This window comes from Pongo pygmaeus, chromosome 17, assembly GCF_028885625.2.
Source record: "Pongo pygmaeus isolate AG05252 chromosome 17, NHGRI_mPonPyg2-v2.0_pri, whole genome shotgun sequence".
Classification (NCBI taxonomy): domain Eukaryota; kingdom Metazoa; phylum Chordata; class Mammalia; order Primates; family Hominidae; genus Pongo; species Pongo pygmaeus.
In genome coordinates, this window is record NC_072390.2 from 51,329,858 (window position 1) to 51,349,808 (window position 19,951).

The window sequence follows — 19,951 nt, forward strand, 5'->3', positions numbered from 1 at the left end:
TAAAAGACCTTTCTCCTCCTTAGTTTTCTGGCTAACTCCCATATGTCTTTCAAAATCTAGCATCATCTCCTCTGTGACATGTTCTTTAACTTCCCTGATAAGATCAGTCCCCTCCTCTGTGATATCTCTGAGTAACAGTAGATTACTGACCTCTTTTCACACTCCTAGGGACCTCATTTGTTTATTTTTTCACAGAACTGTGTCTTTTTCATATTTTTAACCTCACGTCTAACATAGTGGTGAGTACTAAAGAAACGCTTGATAGGCCAGGCGCGGGGGCTCACGCCTGTAATTCCAGCACTTTAGGAGGTCGAGGCCGGTGGATCACCTGAGGTCAGGAGTTCGATATCAGCCTGGCCAACAGGTGGAACCCTGTCTCTACTAAAAATACAAAAAAAAATAGCTGGGCGAGGCAGGAGAATTGCTTGAACCCAGGAGGCGCAGGTTGCAGTGAGCCGAGATCGCGCCACTGCACTCCAGCCTGGGCAACAAGAGCAAAACTCTGTCTCAAAAAACAAACAAATAAGCAAACAAAGAAATGTTCGATAAAAGAAAAACTCTGAGTCATTCGGTGGTGCAAGGTTGGATTCCTTTCAGACCCGAAGTAGTTGTCGCCCTGGGAGGTCGGGTGCATTACTTCCCCCAGAGAAAGGTCTTGGGTTTCGGGGATAATGCCCTGGCTAAGAATGCCTCCTGGGGGGAGATACAATCTCCCAACCGTCAGGTGCTTGCCGTGTTCCCTTTGCACGTCTTTGCCCGTCCTTCCTGGGTGGGACCTTGGGTGGCGGTGAGTGGGGGAACCTTCAGGCTTCCCAGCTGTCTCCGAACACTCCTGGCAAACACTTTCAAGGCCTAATCACAAACCCAGGTCCCCCACTTTCCTCCGTAACAACGGAAGTCCCAGTAGCGATGTCCACTCCTGTTCTGGGGCCAGCGTCGCGCCGCCCACCCCGCACCTCATCCCTCCGCTCCTCCTTCCTTCTCCTCCACACCCTCTCGGCACCGTGCCCCCATTCCTCACCTAGGATGCGCGTGATGCCCAGGGTCAGCTTCTCCAGGTGCGGCTTGCTGCAGCCCAGCCCCGGGGGCGATGCCTCCTCCTCCATGGCTCGCGAACCCGATCCGCGCGGGGCGGGAGCGGGTGGAGGGCCGGACCCCGCCTCAGCGCCGAGGCCAAGTTCATGGCATGCCGGGAACGGTAGTTCTCGGCGCCTGAGAGCGCGGCGCAGTGATGATGGGGACCCGGGGTTGGTCTGACAGCAGCAGCTCCGTGGGGCGCCAGTTCCCGCGGCCCCGCCCGGTGCCCCACACCGCACCTCCGGGACGTAGCTTCCCTTTCGCCCCGACCCTCTCGCCCCGCAGGGGCCGGCCGCGCAGGCGGGGGCGGGCCTCTGCGTGGTGCGACCAATGGAGACCGAGCCTGCAAGCCGAGGCGTGGCGGCCCCGGCGCGACGCCCCGAGTGGCGGTTGTTTCAAGATGGCGGACGTGGCGGGCGCCTCCCGCCGCAATGCCGCGGCGTTCTGGAGCCGGGACTGTATCCTTTGCCCGCCTGACAGGGGGCGCCGGCGCCCTCCACGGGACGGCGAGGGGTGAGCCGTCGCGTGGCAGTCTGAGAGGGGAGGAGAAGCTCCGAACTAACCGCGGGGATGGGGACGTGCTGCTCGGCCTCAGTCTAGGTGCTGGGCTTTCCCCTTGCTTGGGTGTTAGGTGGCCGAGAGACTGGTACTGTCTCCAGGTGTGGGGACACGGCGCAGATGCTTCCCAGTCCTCACTAGCGGTGAGCTCGAGAAGGATAGCCTTGAGTCCAGGCTCAGTCCAGGGCTGGGAGGGCCCTCCGAGGTCCCTCTGCCCACCCTGTCAGAGTGCCCCCAGGTTGACTTCAGTGTGCGGAGCGAGCTCGAAGTTGAGGGAGGAGTGGGTGTTGGCTGGACAGGGAGCCTTTTTGTTTTGATTTAGGATTGTCCTTAGTCTGCATTGCTAGGAGCAAGTCAGGACCTTTCGGACTTAAAAGGCCCTCCAGTGATGACGTATTTTAATACTGGGGTTTTAGGAGAGGTGTAGAGCTTGGTTACTGGAATGTGGCCTGGTGGTGCCGGTTACTGCGTAAGATGGGAATCATTGTGCCTAGAAGTATTGTTGACTTAGGTGTAGAGTGTGGGTCACTGGCAGTCACTGAAGTTCTTGAATCGTTGTGAGGTGGAGAAGCAGTGGAACTTTTTAGTCCAGTGGCAGTATTACCGGTTCAGCAGCAGTGATGAGATGTTTGTGTGACAGGAGTGTTTCTTTCCTTGGAGTAGGTAGACTCTTCTCGCTTGAGCTTTGGTCCTGATAATTTACTTCACGTTCCCTGGAGGGGTTACTTGAAAGAGGGACGGCAATCAGTGTTACTGAGTGCTTGCAGAGGCAGCTCTTTTTGTGTTTGCTAGGATTGGTGATGGCATTATTTGAGGCGTTGCTGTTACCTTTGGCAGAATCACTGGGCATTCTTAGCTCCCAGTGAAACTTACAAAACTGTGTTATCAACTCCTCTGTTGAGTTACTAGGATTAGTGTCATGTGTAGAGAGAGGGATATGTTTGTGTTCTGTGCTGCTCGTGTTTAGTGTTTGCACTTACTAGACATAATTACCATTTGTCTCTGATAGGTTGGTGAAAAGCAAATGAAATCATGTACATACACTGTGGATGAAAGCATACTAGCGCAGTGTGCAAATTAAATACTTTTTCCTTTACCTATCAGAAGAGAATATGTGCACTGTGGACAACTGGGCTGAATTAGGAAGTTAGGAAATTGGGATAAGTCTTTTCTCAAGAAACACTGCTTCTGCATTGCCAGGATTTTGTGATGGAGAAGATACTTGAAGGTTATTAGCTTATAGCATCCTATGGTGCTGTTCAAATATAGAATCTATGGTTTGGGGGGGACAAGCTATTGCAATGGGACTGAGTAAGTTTATTAATAGATATATGGACTGAACCTAAGCTCTTGGTCTTCGCACCCAGTACTTTCACTTACTCATGTAGTTATATCACTCCCTATTTTATGTAGAAGTCATATATACTCCCTTATCTCTTGTATTCTGACTCCCAAAATTTAATGTAAAATATTCGTCTTCTCATAGATAGTGAGGAATTGAAATTGTACAGGGGAAGAATGGTGGCGATTATATCCTATAAGATCTAATTCAGATGTATGAAAGGAATTGCAAGGTTGCTAGTGTCACCTTTGCCCCCAGCCTATTCCACGTAATGACCAGTTAACATCGAGCCTCAGATATTTTCATTTTAAATCTCTATAGAGAATGTCACTGTAAGCAATGTCAAATGTAAATTTGTTACTGAATATTTGCTGAAAAGCATAATGATAGTTATTAATCATTTGATTTAGTTACATATCTTTGCATCTTGATTCGTTTGTCATATTGATTATTTCCCAGACCACCCTAGAGCCTTTATAGTAGAATTTTCAATAGAAAAAGACCAAAAAGTAAGTACCTATAATCTGGTATTCTTTTCACACTATTGAAAAAAGATTTTCAATACTTCACCTAAACATTTAGAGAAATGTGATGGAGAGATTTCTTAGTCCTTGATGTTTCCATCATGAGAGGACAGATCATCTGTGACTGAATGGCACCTTTTTTTTTTATTGTTGTTGTTGTGAGTTATGCATCTCCTGCACAGTATGATTCAGGAGTGCTGTTTTGCACAAGGAATGTTTTAGTACCTCATCTGTAAACAATGAGTGTGTAGTGTTGTCATGTTATGGGTTAAATATTCCAGCAAAATATGCTCCTTCAGTTTAAGTTGCCTTTGTCCTTCATTACAGTTCCTAGTAATGTCAGAATGAGTTAGTGTTTCAGCAGTACCTAAATTTGACTGCTTAAATGCACTCAAGTGTATTACCGTTAGCAGTATCACGGACTTGATATTAAAAAATATGAACTGCAAGTGACCTGGTCAAAACATTGCAATATAATCTCTGCTGTTGAGTTTTCAAATGGAAACAAAGACTTTATGTTGTGGTAAAAATAATATATTAGCCCAGAAAGTCTCTGTGGTTGATAATAATTACATATACATGTATTGCTGGCAAAACTCAGCAGATTAGAGTAGAATGGGCAGTACTGAGCTTATTTCCTTCAAATCCTGGAGGTCTGGGATAGAGGTGCATCTTCCTCTCTACCACTTCTGCCTGGGTTTCTAATTACAGTTAGCCCTCTGTATCTGCTGATTCATTCAAATGTGGATGGAAAATATTTGAGGAAAAAAAAAGAAGTAGCACACAAAAAAATACAAATTAAACTTTACAATTTAACTACTATTTATATAGCATGTACATTGTTTTAGGTATTATAAATAATCTAGAATTGACCTGCTAGTAGGCCCACTATACATTTGGTATATAATGTGTCTGTTTGACTTCCCCATAAAATATACATTTGTTGGGAAATTCTAGATTTGAAGGAGGTAAATATTTGGGTTCTTAATATAATGAGATGAAAATACATTACAAATTATTAGAAAGGATAGAGGCAATTTCAAATATTGTTATTAAAAATATTGAAGTAGTTTATTTAGAATTTTATATATTTGAAAAGAAATTTGGCATGGATGTAGCTGAAAGTAAAAGGTTTTGTTGGCCAGTTGCGGTGGCTCACACCTGTAATCCCAGCACTTTGGGAGGCCAAAGCAGGTGGATCACAAGGTCAGGAGTTGAAGACCAGTCTGGCCAACATGATGAAACGCCTGTCTCTACTAAAACTACAAAAAAATTAGCCAGGTGTGGCGGCAGGCACCTGTAATCCCAGCTACTCGGGAGGCTGAGGCAGAGAATTGCTTGAACCTGGGAGGTGGAGGTTGCAGTGAGCTGAGATCACACCGCTGCACTCCAGCCTGGGTGACAGAGCGAGACTCCATCTCAAAAAAAAAAAAAAAAAAGTTCTGTTTGCATATTTTGAATCACAGAAATATAACATATAAGGTTGTTGGACAACGCCTCGTAAAATTAAATCAATACCAATTTTATTCTTTCATAGATGGAGCCAGACATTCTTTTATGTTTGAGGGTACAACACTGAACAAAATAAAACAAAAATCATCACCCTCTTGGTGCTTACATTTTAGTGAGATGAGATCAGGTCATGAATAAGGAAAATATATGTTCAATGATTTTTTTTTTTTTTGAGTCAGAGTCTCGCTCTGTTGCCCAGGCTGGAGTGCAGTGGCGCCATCTCAGCTCACTGCAAGCTCTGCCTTCCGGGTTCACACCATTCTCCTGCCTCAACCTCTGGAGTAGCTGGGACTACAGGCACCCGCCACCATGCCCGGCTAATTTTTTTTTTTTACATTTTTAGTAGAGATGGGGTTTCACCGTGTTAGCCAGGATGGTCTCGATTTCCTGACCTCATGATCCGCCCACCTCGGCCTCCCAAAGTGCTGGGATTACAGACGTGAGCCACTGCGTCTGGCCTATGTTCAATGATATTGGTGCTGTGGAGAAAAAATAAAGCAGGAAAGAGGCAGGTAGTAGGGGGAGGTAGGTAGGTTGCGGGAAGAGAGAGTTTTGCAATTTCAAGTACCTGTATGGTTAGGAAGTGAAGGCTTCAATCAGAAGGTGACATGACATGACATATGACGTAAGTCCTAAAGTGAGCCATGAAGATATTTAAGGAAAGAGCTTCCTGGGTAGAAGAAATCATACATGCAGAAGCTGTAAGGTAGGAGCTTGCATAGCTCGTTAACAATTATAAGAAAGCCAGGAATGAGTGAGAGGAATAGTAGGGAGTGAGATCAGAGATGTAACAAGTTATAGGGATCAGATCTTGAGCATTGTAGGCTGTTGTTAATACTTTGGCTTTTAATCTAAATTAGAAATGGCATAACTATTAAAAGGATCATTCTAACCACTGTGTGAAAAAATAGGCTGTTAAGGGAACATGCACAGAAGTGACAGAGAGCAGTTAGGAGCTTATTGCAATAATCCTGGGAGAGGAAAAGTTGAGTTGGATCAAGGTGACAGTTGAAAACAGTGTGTTATAATCATAGCCTTTCTAAATTTCTCCTTTTGAAATTCAAAGTAGTTCTTTTTGTCTTAAATTTCTTCTACTTTTTAAATAGTAGGGCTTCTTGGGATATTTTATGAATGCACTGTAGAAGAATAAATAATGTCTTTGTGTTTGCGTGATTGACTTGCCCTCAGTGTTTGTTCTTCAAAGCTAAAGCCTATCTTGAAATTATTTACTCTTCAGAATTGTCAGTTCCTCAATAATGACCAAACTGGAGCACTTAACTTTTTGTTTACAAAAGGAAAGGAAAAGGAAAGGAACCTAATAGTAGAGTATATATTGCAGGGTAACCCACTTGAGAGTGGATAAAAGTTTCATGGAACAAGACCTTCCAAGATTTTTATAAGAGGTGTAGTTCTGAATATATAAAGGTGAACTTTTAGAGAATATTAATTTTGCTACATTTAATTCAATTACTTTGCTTTCTAACTTTGTTTTTAATTCAATTACTTTGCTTTCTAACTTTGTTTTTAAAAGTTAGTTATAAATTCCCAGGTCAAAAGAAATTATGAATTATAAGAGGTATACGGAACAGAAGCAGCATTTGGATGCTGGATAATATTATTGTATTTTCCTTCATGTTCTCCTGCATAGTTTCTGATGAAGAACAATCAGTAGTGTACATTCCAGGTATGATTTTCTATGTTAAAATTTGGGAAGCTTACTTTGGTCCTTAAATGTTAGAAGAAAATAAAACTATTAGAACAATGTTGCAGGTATAAATAACTGGATGCAGAGCAGTACATCAAAACCTAAAATTTGTTTTTTGAATATTTGTCATAACCCTATTAATGTTTGAAATACTGGCTTATCTTTGGGATTGGCTGGCCCAATCAGCTTTTAATGAACTTGTAGAACACTTCATGTGGTAAGGGGCAAAAGATTCTTTTCTTATTTTTTCTTTTACAAATGATAGCCAAATTTAATATTTCAAATAAAAGTGTGACTACTGCTTGATACAGGGTATATGTAAGAGACACGTCAAGTTTAATGGTTGTAACTAGATGGTAGTAAAGCAACTATTGAAGGCACCCTCATTATATAGGGTGAAAAATATCATTGATTTCCCCTAAGTTAACATATATTTGGCATATTGTAATTTATTGGGTTTAATGTGACTTATGAATATTTACAGTACCCTTTACAAATATTTCAGTTAAGCTGGATGTGGTTGCTTGATCCTGTAGTTCCAGCTACTCCAGAGGCTGAGGTGGGAGGATTGCTTGAGCCCAGGAGTTCGAGTCCAGCCTGGATAGACATAGGAAGACCCTGTCTCTTTAAAAAAATAAAAATAAAAACAAATTTCAATTCAATCTTTAGTGTATTTCTTTAAAACATATTCTTTTTATGATTCATATATTAAGAGCTTTGAAATTAAATTTATAAAGTAAGAGAGTTTCCTCCATGAGGTCCCTTAAACTAGAGGATTCCAAGGAAGGAGTTGATGGGGGAGGGTTTAAGATAATAAGATATAATTTTGAAATCTTGTTTAATGGAAATCCTTAGGAATATCTGCAGAAGGAAATGTCAGATCAAGACACAAGCTGATGAGTCCAAAAGCTGATGTTAAACTTAAGACTTCCAGGGTGACTGATGTGTCAGTCTCCATGGAGTCCTTAAAAGGCACAGGAGATTCAGTAGATGAACAGGTTAGTATTTTTTTAGTCTTTTTTTTCCTTGCTCTCCAGTCTTTATGAGTGCTGACCAAAAAGGGTAGAAGAACCTTTGAAAATATACTAGGTGATCAACAAACATTCTTGAAAGATACAGAGGATTCCAGGATCCTTTGATGATGCCAGGTTTGAGCCTAAATTATCTAGATTACTCAAGGGTTTTGCTCCAAAACATCTGACTTGCTTTAAGCGTTAGCCATGATAATGTATTATCTTGATATGTCTCAAAAGAACTACATTCTGATCTGTGTGGCATTAGTAAATCAAACTGATGAGAATTGCTTTTTAATTAGGTATCCTTTTTGATTTTTATTCTTGTGAATTTATTTGATAGATGATCCCTTTTACATAAGAAAGATACATTATTAAAGAAAATTAGCCCTTATTATTATTTCCCTCACTTTGAAAATAATATCATAAAGATTATTACTTTTGAAACTTTATCATATCTTTATCTTTCTTACTATTACTGTGCCACGTCATTGATTTGTCCCTCATAAAGATGAGGGACAAATCAATGACGTGGCACAGTAATAGTATTGGTGCATTCCTTTGGCACATGTCCTATCTGACTGGCTTATTTTACTTTAATTTTTGTTATATTTTCCCTCTGCAACCAGAGTTGTTCAATACCACTTCACACTCACTAGGATGTCTACACAAAACTTGTATATGAATGTTCTGGAATCTATAACCTGTGGACCAAATCCTTCTGCCTGTTTTATAAATAAAGGTTTTTTGGAATATAGCCGTGCTCATTGTTTTTCATAATTGTTTATGGTTGCTTTTGTGTTACAATAGCAGAGTTGCTACAGAGACTGCATGCCCACAAGCTAAAAACATTTACTTTCAGACCTTTTATAGAAAACTTTTTTCAGTCTGTGAATTATGTTCTCAAAGATATTTCCAGTGCCTCATTTATTACTACAGGATTTTATGAATGAATCACAAGGCCTACTTTATGTTACTTGTACCAGTGTACTCACTTCACACTGGGGTGTGAATAGTTGAATTTGCAGGTTCTTATCAAAAAAAGTTAAAAATGTTTTTTCACATAATGGTTGATTTGTTTTACATTGAACAATAGCCTTCTTTTAGATTAAGTTCATATTTTTGTCCTATTGGCTATAACTTTTGATTGGATTATTTCAGTGGCTTCTTTAGAGATTATAGTATACATCTTTCATTTATCATAGCCTATTATCAAGTGATATTTTCCCACATTACCTATAGTTTAAGGACCTTTCAACACTGTACTTTATTTCTCACCTCCTGACTTTTTTGATATTGTCATACATTTTACGTATATGCACAGACCGCAAAATACATATTACTTTTGCTTTAGTCAACTCTCTTTTTTTCAAATTGAGATATAATTTGCATATAAAATTCACCTTTTTAAAGTATACAGTTTATTATTTTGATTTTGTATGTGTTTATATTCACAGAGTTGTGGATCCATCACCACAATCTAGTTTCAAAACATTTTTATCACTCTAGAAAGAAACCCCTTACCAATTAGGCACTTCTCATTCCCCAGTCATCTCAGCCGCTAGCAAACACTAATCTACTTTCAGTCTCTGGCTTGTTATTGATGTTGCATATAAAAGGAAATCACATAATATGTGGCCTTTTGTGACTGGCTTCTTTGATTTAGCATAATGATTTCAAGGTTCATCTATGCTGTATCATTACTTCATTCCTTTTTATGTCTGAATGTACATTTTGTTTATCCATTTATCAGTCAATGGACATGTTCAACTTTTTAGCTATTATGAATAATTCTTCCGTGATCATTCGTATACAAGTTTTTGTGTAGACGTATATTTTCAGTTCTCTTGTGTATATACCTAAAAGTGAATTGCTGTGTCATGTAGTTTTATGTTTAACCTTTTGATAAAATTCCAAACTATTTTTTAAAGTGGTTACACCATGTTACATTCGACTAGCAATGTATGAGGATTCAGATTTCTCCACATTCTTGCCAACATTTATGTGCATCTTTTTTGAGGATGGCCATCCTAGTGGGTGTGAAGTGGTAATTCAATGTGATTTTGATTTGCATTTCCTTAATGACTAAATGATGATGAGCATGTTTTTATGTGCTTCTTGGCTATTTGTATATCTTCTTCAGACAAATATCTAGTCATATCCTTTTTTAACTGAGTTGTTTGTCTATGTACTGTTATGAGTTTTTTCTAAATTCCATTTACAAGTCCCTTATCAGATACATTATTTGCTAATATTTTTTCTCATTCTATGCGTTGCCTTTTCACTTTTTTATTGGTGTTCTTTGAAGCACAGAAGTTTAAATTTTGATGAAGTTCAATTTATCTAGTGTTTTCTTCTGTCTCCTTTGCTTTGGTGTCATATCTGAGAAATTGTTGCCTAATCCAAGGTCACAAATATTTGTGCCTATATTTTTTTCTAAGAGTTTTAAAGGTTTAACTCCTACATTCAGTTCTCATTCCATTTTGAGTTAATTTTTGTATATGGTGTGAGGTGGTAGTTTAACTTTATTCCTTTGCATGTAGATATCCAGTTGTCCCAGCATAATTTGTTAAAAAAACTGTCCTTTCCCCTTTTTATTTCTTGGCACCCTTGTAAAATATCTGTTGACCATAAGTGTAAGGGTTTATTTCTGGACTCTCTGTTTTCTGTTCCATTGATTTATATTTTTATTTTTGGAATTAGGAAGTATAAGTCCTCCAACTTCTTCTTTTTCAAGATTGTTTTGGCTATTTTGGGTCCCTGTGTTTCCATAGGCATTATAGAATCAGCAAGTGTTTTATACTTTTTGATGTTATTAGAAACACAGTTGTTTCTGAATTTCACTGTTGGATTGTTTATTGCCAGTATATAGAAATTCAGTTGATTTGTGAATTGATCTTGTATCCTGCAACTTTATCAAACTATTTCTAATCTAATAGTTCTTTTGTGAATTCCTTACCATTTTCTCTATATAAGATGAAGTTGTCTGTGAATAGAGATAGTTCACATATTCTTATTGGATGCCGTCATACCATTTTGGATGCGTTTTATTTTAATTGCCTTTTAAAGAAATTTTACAAATGCAACAGAAGTCTTTTAAATCTACTCATGTAGTTACCATTTCTGGTGTTTTCATTCTTTTGCGTGTGTCCAGATTTCCTAAAAGACTTCCTTTAACACTAGTTCAGGTATGCTAGGAAAAGAATTTTTTCAGCTCATGTATGCCTGAAAAGTCTTTATTTCTCTTTCCTTTTCAAAAGATATTTTTACTGGTTATAGAATTCTGAGCTGATATTTTTATCCATTCAGTGCTTTAAAGATATTGCTGCACTGTTGCCTAGCTTGTATTGTTTTTAAGAAGTTGGCTGTCATTTTTATTCCTCCTTATTTTTCTGTGTGTATGTGTTTAAATATGGCTGCTTTTAAGATTTTCTTCTTATCACTGGTTTTGAGCAATTTGGTTATAGTATACCCTGGAGTAATTTTTTTTTTTTTGAGATAGAGTGTTGCTGTGTCACCCAGGCTAGAATGCAGTGGTATGATCTTGGTTTACTGCAACCTCCGCTTCCCAGGTTCAAGTGATTCTCCTACCTCAGCCTCCTGAGTAGCTGGGATTACGGGTGCGCACCACCACACCCAGCTAATTTTTGTATTTTTAGTAGAGATGGGGTTTCACCATGTTGGTCAGGCTGGTCTCGAACTCCTGACCTCGTTATCTGCCCGCCTTGGCCTCCCAAAGTGCTGAGATTACAGGCATGAGCCACCATGCCCATCCTACCTTGGAGTAATTTTTAAGGTATCTCTTTTGTTTGAGGTTTGTTGAGCTTTTTGGGACTGTGGGTTTATAGTTTTCATCAAATTGGGAAATGTTTCAGCCATTGTTTCTCCAGATATTTTTGTTTCCCTCTCTTTCTAGTGACCTTAGTTACAGAAATACTAGGCCTCTTGAAGTTACCCTCTCAGCTCTCTGATCCTCTGTTCATATTTTTTTCATTAAAAAATTTTTTTGTTTATCCTTGGATAGTTTGTATTGCTGTTGCTATGTCTTCAAATTCATTAACATTCTGCAATGTCTAATCTGCCACTAATCTCATCCAGTATGTTTTTCATATGAAACAATGTAGTTTTATCTTTAGAAGTTCAGTTTTGGTCTCTTATTTTTATTTACATCTTCCATGTGGCTACTTGACATGCTTTCTTCTAGGTTCTTGAACATATGGAACATAGTTATAATAACTGTTTCAATATTCTTGACTATGAATTCTATCATCCAAGTCATTTGTGGATAGGTTTCAACTGAGCAATTTTTCTCCTAATTATAGGCTGTATTTTTCTGCTTGGTTGTCTTTTATTGGATGTCACAAGACAGTATGCATTTTGCCTTTTTGGGTTCTGAGACAGTGATAAGTTATTTGGAAGCAATTTGATTCTTTCCAAGCTTCATTTTGAGCTTTTAAAAGTGGTGCCAGAGCAGCTTTTAGTATAGGGGTAATTTTGCCCATTGTAGGCCATACCCTTTTGAATACTCTTCCTGATGCCCCTTAAATTACAAAGTTTTCCTCTCTGGCTGATGGGAACAGACTGTTCTCCTATGCTGTATTAGCTACAGAAGTTGTTTCCACTGTTCATTTTGGGCTCTTTCCCTGGGATGAGTAGTTTTCTCACATACATATGCTGGTCAGTGCTCAGTAGTTGACGCGAGGGGATTCTGCAGATCCCTGGAGCTCTCCTATGCAGCTCTATCCTTGCCATTACTTTGCCCTGCAAACACTAGAAACCTTGGCTTTCCTGGACTCCCAGCTGTATCTTTTCAACTCAGGGAGATTGCTGGGCTCTGTCTGGGTTTACTTACCTTAGCCCTGAAAACTCTCCACAGCAGTTAGCTGGGACAGTTGTAGGGCTCACCTTGTTTGTTTCTGCAATTCCAGTGATCATTCTGTGTTGCCTGCCATCCAATGAAAACTATTGTTTCCTGTTTTTTTGGTCAGGTTTTTGTTTTGTTTTGTTTTGTTTTCTGAAACTAGGGTAAATTTGGTCTGTGTTATTCCATCTGGGCTAGAAGAGGATGTCCTACATTGTGGGGGGTATATGTGTCTATGTATGCTTTTTCTTAAGACTAGCAATGGTGATGTGCTTTTTCTTTTCCTTTTTTCCATTGAAGAGCATGTCTTGTGATTTTTTTTTTTTTTTTTTTTTTTTTTTTTTTTTGACAGAGTCTCGCTCTGTAGCCCAGGTACAGTGGCGCGGTCTCGGCTCCCTGCAACCTCTGCCTCCTGGGTTCTGGTTTAAGCAATTCTCATGCCTCAGCCTCCCAACTAGCTGGGATTACAGGAACGCACCACCATGCCCAGCTGATTTTTGTATAAATAGAGACGAGGTTTCACTATGTTGACCAGGCTCTTCTTGAACTCCTGACCTCGTGCCTCCGAAAGTGCTGGGATTATAGGCGTGAGCCACTGTGCCCAGTCATCTTGTGATTTTTTTCTGCGTGTAGTCTTTGTTGATATTGATGTTGAGTATCCTTAATTCATTAAGGATTTCACAGTGGTAATTAGGTCAGTTCAAGTCTTATGGGAAGCAGACCGCAAAATGGAATTAGAAATGGAAGAGATTTAATGAAGGAAAAGCCTATAAAGCATAAAGAGTAGAATGAGCAGGAATCTTCAGATTTCACTACAGTCTGGCACCTATGACAGGAGAGGAAAAGAAGGAAGATTGACTGGGAAGAACCTCAGACTTCAGATTGCCATGCAATCTGAGATAAGTGTCCATTTTGCTAGTGAGGAACCCCAGAGCAAATACTGCCTTTTGAGGATGCCATTTGGATCAGAAATAGCTCAGTTCTAGTGTCTCTACTGTTCCCAGTCATTGGCATTGGCATGAACACTGCAGTGGATCCCAAAGGTTTGGCAACTGGACGCTGTTAGCTGATTATACTCTGCAGCAAGTTCCCTCTCTCTTTTGTGGCCATATTGCTTTATTTTTCACAGTTAAGCCTACTGTTCATCAGGAAGTAATATGCACATGTAGTGTAAAGTAAGGGTCACAGTTCATTGCAATTCAGAGAGAAGAGAATCCGCTTCCCAACAGAGGGTGTTGGGCCCATAGACTGCCAGTATTGGGTCAATAGACTGTCAGTATTGGCCCAACACCATCTATTGGGAGGAGGATTCTTTTCTCCTCTGAATTGCAGTTGTGCCATTGTTGTAACTCAAGTGACTGTAGATATGTGGCCTTTCCTCATCATGTTTTCTTCTTTGGTAATTCCTATCCTGAACTTTATGTTTATAATTCTTTTGTTTTTCTATATCAGGGGTTGGCCGACTTTTTCTATAAATTGGACAGGTAGTAAATACTTTAACTTTTGCAGGCCGTAACATCTGTCTCAACAACTCAACTCTGCCACAGTAGCATTAAAAGAGCCATAAGCAATATGCAAATGAATGAGCATGGCTGTGTTTTAATAAACCTTTGTTTACAAAAACAGGCAGTGGGCCAGATTCAGCTTGCAGCCATGGTTTACCAAGCCCTGTCCTACAGTGTAAATACATTTTTTTGAAATAATATTTAATTTCATACATATATTTGGAACTTTATATAAATGAGCTCATATCCATTTTTTTGTGTGATTTGCTTTTTATTTCATATTATGTTCATGAGATTTCTTGTTTTTTTTTTTTTTTTTCCCCTCTATGGCTCTTCCAATGTTACGTGAGATTTCTTTATGTTGTATATAGTTATATTTCATTTCTTTTCACTGTCTCAGGGTTTAGTCAGTTATTTTAACTTAGAATATTTAAAAGAAAAATTATTGGATAGTACTAGAGAACCAAAAAGGCAAAAAGGGAACATTAAAGTATCATGAAAGTAGTAACTATAAGAAACAACCACAATCTCTAGAACTGGATGAGAGGGCAGAATCAGTTGGAATTATTGAAACTTAGAAGCTTAGAGGAGGGTCCCCTTAAAGCTGCAACTTGGACCTCTGGTGATGGGACACCAACCCGGCTGGTACTGCCATTTCTGAGGAGGCCTGATAAAGGCTGATTCTGTAAGGGCTGGAAAAAATTGCAAACTGGAATCAGCAGTACTTGCCAGGGTAAGGAACTCAGGGGTGACACTGTCAGTAACAGGAAGGAAATAGCCTTACTTCTTTCTTCCTGGTCTTCATCTAGTTCTTTGTGTTGGCAGAGTTCAACAGAGCGCCAGGTGGCGAAGGAGAAATGGTGTTTCCAGAGTCTTAGACTTAGCATCTCAAAACAGAGGGCGGAAGGGTAGTTTTGAGGGGGAAGTTAGTATCATAGCTACCAGTACCTCTAGGATTTCATTGTATCAATATGCCAGCCACAGTTTTACTATTCTGTAGTTAATAGACGTTTGTGTTTTCAGATTTTTGCTGTTGTTAACACAATGCCACTATTTTTTTTTTTTTTTTTTTTGCCTCGTTACAAAGATTTCTCTTTTGTTCTTTTACTCAGCACATCACTAATGAAATGTCTTTTCATGGGTTATCAGCAACTTCTTCCATTGCCAAATCCATTGCCTTCTTCCCCCAGTCTATTTGTCTTTTTTAATCATTAGCACTGTTGAACCCACACTGTTCTTGAAACTTTTTGTTTCTTGTTTTCTCCTACAATGTTATATGCTTCTGATTCTCCACTTGTCCTTTCAAATGCCACTTTAAATTAAATTAAAATCCAATTACTTAAATTGAAATTAAAATCAAATGCCAATTTTCTTGGACTTGTAGATGATTTTTAAAATACTAATATTTTTTCTTAATTTTAAATACATAATTATTAAAGAAAAATTTAAAACAGAAAAGTATAAAGAATAATAAAAAATCTTAACATTATCCATAATACCATACACTGACTTTTAAATCTTTATGATTTTCTCTAGCTTGAAAGCTAGACCTATCTTTCCAGCCTCCTGCCTAGACATTTCCACATGAATGGCTTGCTGGCATCTTACATTGAGCATTTCTAAAACCAAACTTATTTTATTATCATCTTTTCTCCATTTTTTTTTCCTACTCTCTTTCCCACCTTCAGCTATTACCATTTCCAGGATTCACTTTAGGGGTTTTCAGTTGTTCTTGGCTACCAGAGGTAATTGGACTAACTTAACTTTGGTGGTTGTGCAAATGCCAAGAATTATAGCTCCTTCCTTTTACATGTTACCTACGATTCCTTCGTGACTCCCTGAGTTTATGTCTTTAAAGACCCCTCCTAATGATGCTGAGGTGCTGGGGAAAACTTTTTGTAGCACAAAAGATTAGAGTAATATGGTGTTTAAAGAGCATAGACTCTGGAACATGTGTTTAAGTCTTGATTCTGCTATTTAATTGCTATAATCCTGGATACGTACCCTTAAAGTAGAATAGGAATAGTAACTATTAATACTTAATAGCGTTGTTGTGCAAATGAAATGGAATAGTAAGTACAAAGTGCTTACAATATTCCTGGCATGAAGTGAGCACTAGATGTAGTTGTTAGCTATTGCTATTATTACTCTTTGGTTTAGTACTCTTTGGGATGAACATTAGGATATTTTGAATGCTTAGTAACTGGTGCCTCTGCTGCTAATCTTAATATACCCTTAAGCAGCATGGGGATTATGGTGTAATAACAGTTCTCAGTATCTTCTGTTGAGTATTTGTTTCTATGACATTCACAAAGGGAAAGTTGTTTCCCTAATAAACCCCAGTATTAAAGCGGGGGATATCTGCTTTTACTTTCTGTTTGCTTCTCTGTGTAAATCTCACGAAGTGTCCTAGTGGACAGTCAGTTCCTTAGCCTGTTTTTAGTTCACAGTAGGTTTAAATTGAAACAGGTAGACAGTGTTGCACCAGAGAAAAGATATCTAAGAAATTTCACCTTGCACCTAGGTTTCTTGCAAAGATTTAAAAATTGGTTTTAGAAAAAGTGTAACTAAATTTTTTTTTTTTTTAAGAATTCCTGCAGGGGAGAAATAAAGAGTGCATCATTGAAGGATTTATGTCTTGAAGACAAAAGACGCATTGCAAACTTAATTAAAGAACTGGCCAGGTGAGATAAAACCTTATATGAAATGATTTATTATACAAAAGACAACTCTTATTGAAAACAGAAAATTGCAAATATATTTTGATGACTTAATATCTTTGATCTTATGGTAGCAAAGAGTTTTGGAAAAAAGACATTCTGTGATGCCAGAATCCTCCCAAAAAGGTTAAAACAGAAGCATCAAAAGCAAACTACTTTCCAATTTACATTTTCTTATTTACTTAACTTTCCCAATTGTTTGATGCAAATATTTGTAGCGGTCATCTATTGCGGGAAGTTTTAGAAACTACTGTTGAAGTAGGTTGATATTGTTGTAATCAGAGGCGTAGCAGTTACCTTTGATTTTTTCTTCAGCACCTGAAGAAAAAATATTTCACTCACAAGAATATCTGTTGTTGCCTTGCTAACTCCTAATGCTTTTCAATTAATGGATTTTGAATTTTGATACTTAGCTGTTTGGGAGTACTATTCCAGTTTATTAATGATGTATATGAGGCACATCTACTTTGTATGTGTAATTTCTTTGTCAAATATACATGCCCAGTTTTGGGGGTCTTAAAAAGTACTTAATAAATGAGAGTATCTATAGAGAAATGGATGAATATAAATTGTAAAAGTTAAATTTACGGAGAGACCATACCTAAAAGTTGATAAAAGTTGATAAAATAGTACTACTTTTTATCATTGAATTGCAAATAAAGATAACAATATTAGGTATGTTTTGAACATATTTTGTGTTGAAGCCTTAACATAAAGTTTGTAGAGGTTTTAAAAAAGACTGAAGTTAAAAAATTACCTTACTCTAAGTCATAGAATCATGGATATCAAAGATGACTATAAGAAAGTGATGTTTTGGGAGCCAGAATATAGGGTGTGAGAATTCAAAGTACATGCCTTAGTCTGAATTTGATATGCTACCTGAGATAAGTAGTAATCTCTTTCATTAGAATTCTTTGGCTGTCCTATTTTCTAAAGTAGAGTTGTCATTAATTTCAGTGTTCTTTTATTGGGAAAACATTTCATTGTTATCCTCAGTATTTGAAGATGATGTTCTTGTGAGGCTATTACTACATAATAAGTCCTTTGATGAGGAGTTATTAAATATGTTTTGATGGTATTGAAAAGCTATTGCTATTTGACTCTGTTTGTTAATGGTCCTACGTTGCCGTTATTGTCCTACTGACCCATTTCATTTGAGCTGCAAAACTTGGAGAATACCTGAAATATTAGAGCATGTCATTTTGGTATTTAATAACCCTCTACTTCCTACAAAATATGCTAGGTTTTCTTTTTTTGTAATTTCTTTATAGAAGGTCAGTGTGTTAGTACAAGGTCAGTATTAGTAAAAATCTGCTTATATACTGCTAAAGAACCCCATTATTACTGTATTTACTATTAACATACAAGTATATGGGAATAATGTGTTCTTGATTTCTTAAAATTTGCTGAGTTTCCTCTACTGGATATTTCCATCTACTTTGTCTATTTTTGTCTACTCATACTTTGAAACTGTTTTCTTTGCTTTCTTATTTGCAAGACTGTTTGATTGACGTGAGAATGTAGAGAACAGAATCTCATATAAAGCAGTGGCAACAAAACATTCCCAGTTTTTATGTTCTTTTCCCTCTGAATTTTCAATCTGGTTTGAAATAGTTAAGTATACTTACTTCTCTTTTATCTTAAAAATGCTCCTTTCACTATATATTTCCCCCTTGTCACGACCTTCTTTGCATTACAAGACATAACCTTTTTTCTAGAAAGAATAGTGTATATTATTTTCTATTCTGTTGCATTTTATTTTTTTATCAAGCATACTTGCTTGCTTATCAATCTGTTTATTTATAAATATGTCAAAGTGCAATTTGCATGCAATAACATGAACCAATTTTTAAGTGTAGATTTCAATGAGGTTTGACAAATATAAGATATACAAGATTTCCTATTCATGATATACAGCATTTATGTTACTCCAAATAGTTTCCTCTAGACCTTTTACAGTCTGTTTCCCCTTTCTCCCCCATCCCAGGCAACCAGTAATATAGTTTCCATTATTATAGTTGAGTTTTACGTATTCTGGCACACCATATAAATGGCCACACAGTATATACTCTTTTACTGTCTTTTTTCCCTCTACCTAATGGTTTGGATCGGGGGTGGTAAAATACACCTAACATAAAATTTACCATCATAACCATTTTTAAGTGTACAGTTCAATGGCATTAAGTACATTCACAGTGCTGTGCAACCATCTCTACCATCCATCTCCAGAACTTTTTTTTTATCACAAACTGAAATTGTACCCATTCAATAATACCTCCTCATTCTCCTTTCCCTCTTGCCCCTAGTAATCACTTTTCTGTGTGTCTCTATAAATTTGGCTAATCTATGTAACTCATATAAGTGAAATCATACAATATTTGACCTGTGTATGTGGCTTATTTTACAGCATAATGTTTTTAGTTGTTTTCAAGTTGTTGTGTATGAGCACTCATTTTTTATTGTTGAATAGTATTTCATCATAGGCCCATACTTTAATTTGTTTATCTTTTCTTCTATTAATGGGCATTTGGGTTCTTCAGGTTTTTGCCTTTTATGAGTGAAGCTTCCATAAACATTCATGCACAAGTTTTTGCATGAACATAATTATTTTTCTTCAGTAAATGCTCAATTATATGTTAAGCTCTATAACTTTATAAGAAACTTCCAAACCGCTTCCCAACGTGATTGTGCCATTTCACATTTCCAGTAGCAACTTATGTGAGTTCCATTATTCTGTATTCTCACCAACTCTTGGTATTGTCATTTCTTTAAATTTTAGCCCTTCTAATGAGTGTAGTGGTTTCTCCTTGTAGAAATAATTAGTGTTTCCCGGTGACTAATGTGATTATTGGTGTGATAATCACATTATAGTAACATGACTAATGTGTCATTCTTCCTTAGTGAAGTGTCTGTCAAATCTTTTTCCCCTTTTTTTCACCCATCACGTTCTCTTCTTAATATTGAGGTATTAGAGTTCTTTATATATTCTGTATATGAGTTGTCAAATATGCGTTTTATTCTCAGTCTGCAGCTTCCTTTATAATTAACTTAATGCTTTCTTTTGATAAAATTTTGGATTGTGACAAAGTTCAGTTTATCAATTTTTTCCTTTTGTGGTCCAGGTTTTTAGTGCT

General features: G+C 37.9%; 2 protein-coding genes across 15 annotated transcripts in view; one reads left to right on the forward strand and one right to left on the reverse strand.

Annotated features, from left to right (window-relative positions):
- The window catches only part of TPGS2 (tubulin polyglutamylase complex subunit 2), a 53,768-nt gene extending 52,389 nt beyond the window's left edge, over nt 1–1,379 (reverse strand). For 5 of the 8 annotated variants that reach the window (XR_010124170.1, XM_063653608.1, XM_054461115.2 and 2 more), the window contains exon 1: nt 1,022–1,154. Coding sequence is in view for 6 of the 8 variants with exons in the window: in XM_063653608.1 (XP_063509678.1) it covers nt 1,022–1,106 (85 nt within the window). In the remaining 2 variants the exon portion in view is untranslated. Of the gene's footprint in view, nt 1–1,021 lie in introns of all 8 variants that reach the window. The other 3 variants (XM_054461111.2, XM_054461110.2, XM_063653607.1) reach the window with 3 other exon arrangements.
- KIAA1328 (KIAA1328 ortholog) overlaps nt 1,141–19,951 on the forward strand; it is a 396,501-nt gene continuing 377,690 nt past the window's right edge. For 4 of the 7 annotated variants that reach the window (XM_063653602.1, XM_063653603.1, XM_054461102.2 and 1 more), the window contains exons 1-4: nt 1,232–1,535; nt 6,662–6,697; nt 7,574–7,716; nt 16,687–16,781. In XM_063653602.1, coding sequence (XP_063509672.1) covers nt 1,232–1,535; nt 6,662–6,697; nt 7,574–7,716; nt 16,687–16,781 — 578 coding nt within the window. Of the gene's footprint in view, nt 1,536–1,577; nt 1,678–6,562; nt 6,698–7,573; nt 7,717–16,686; nt 16,782–19,951 lie in introns of those variants that run through there. The other 3 variants (XM_054461100.2, XM_054461101.2, XM_063653604.1) reach the window with 3 other exon arrangements.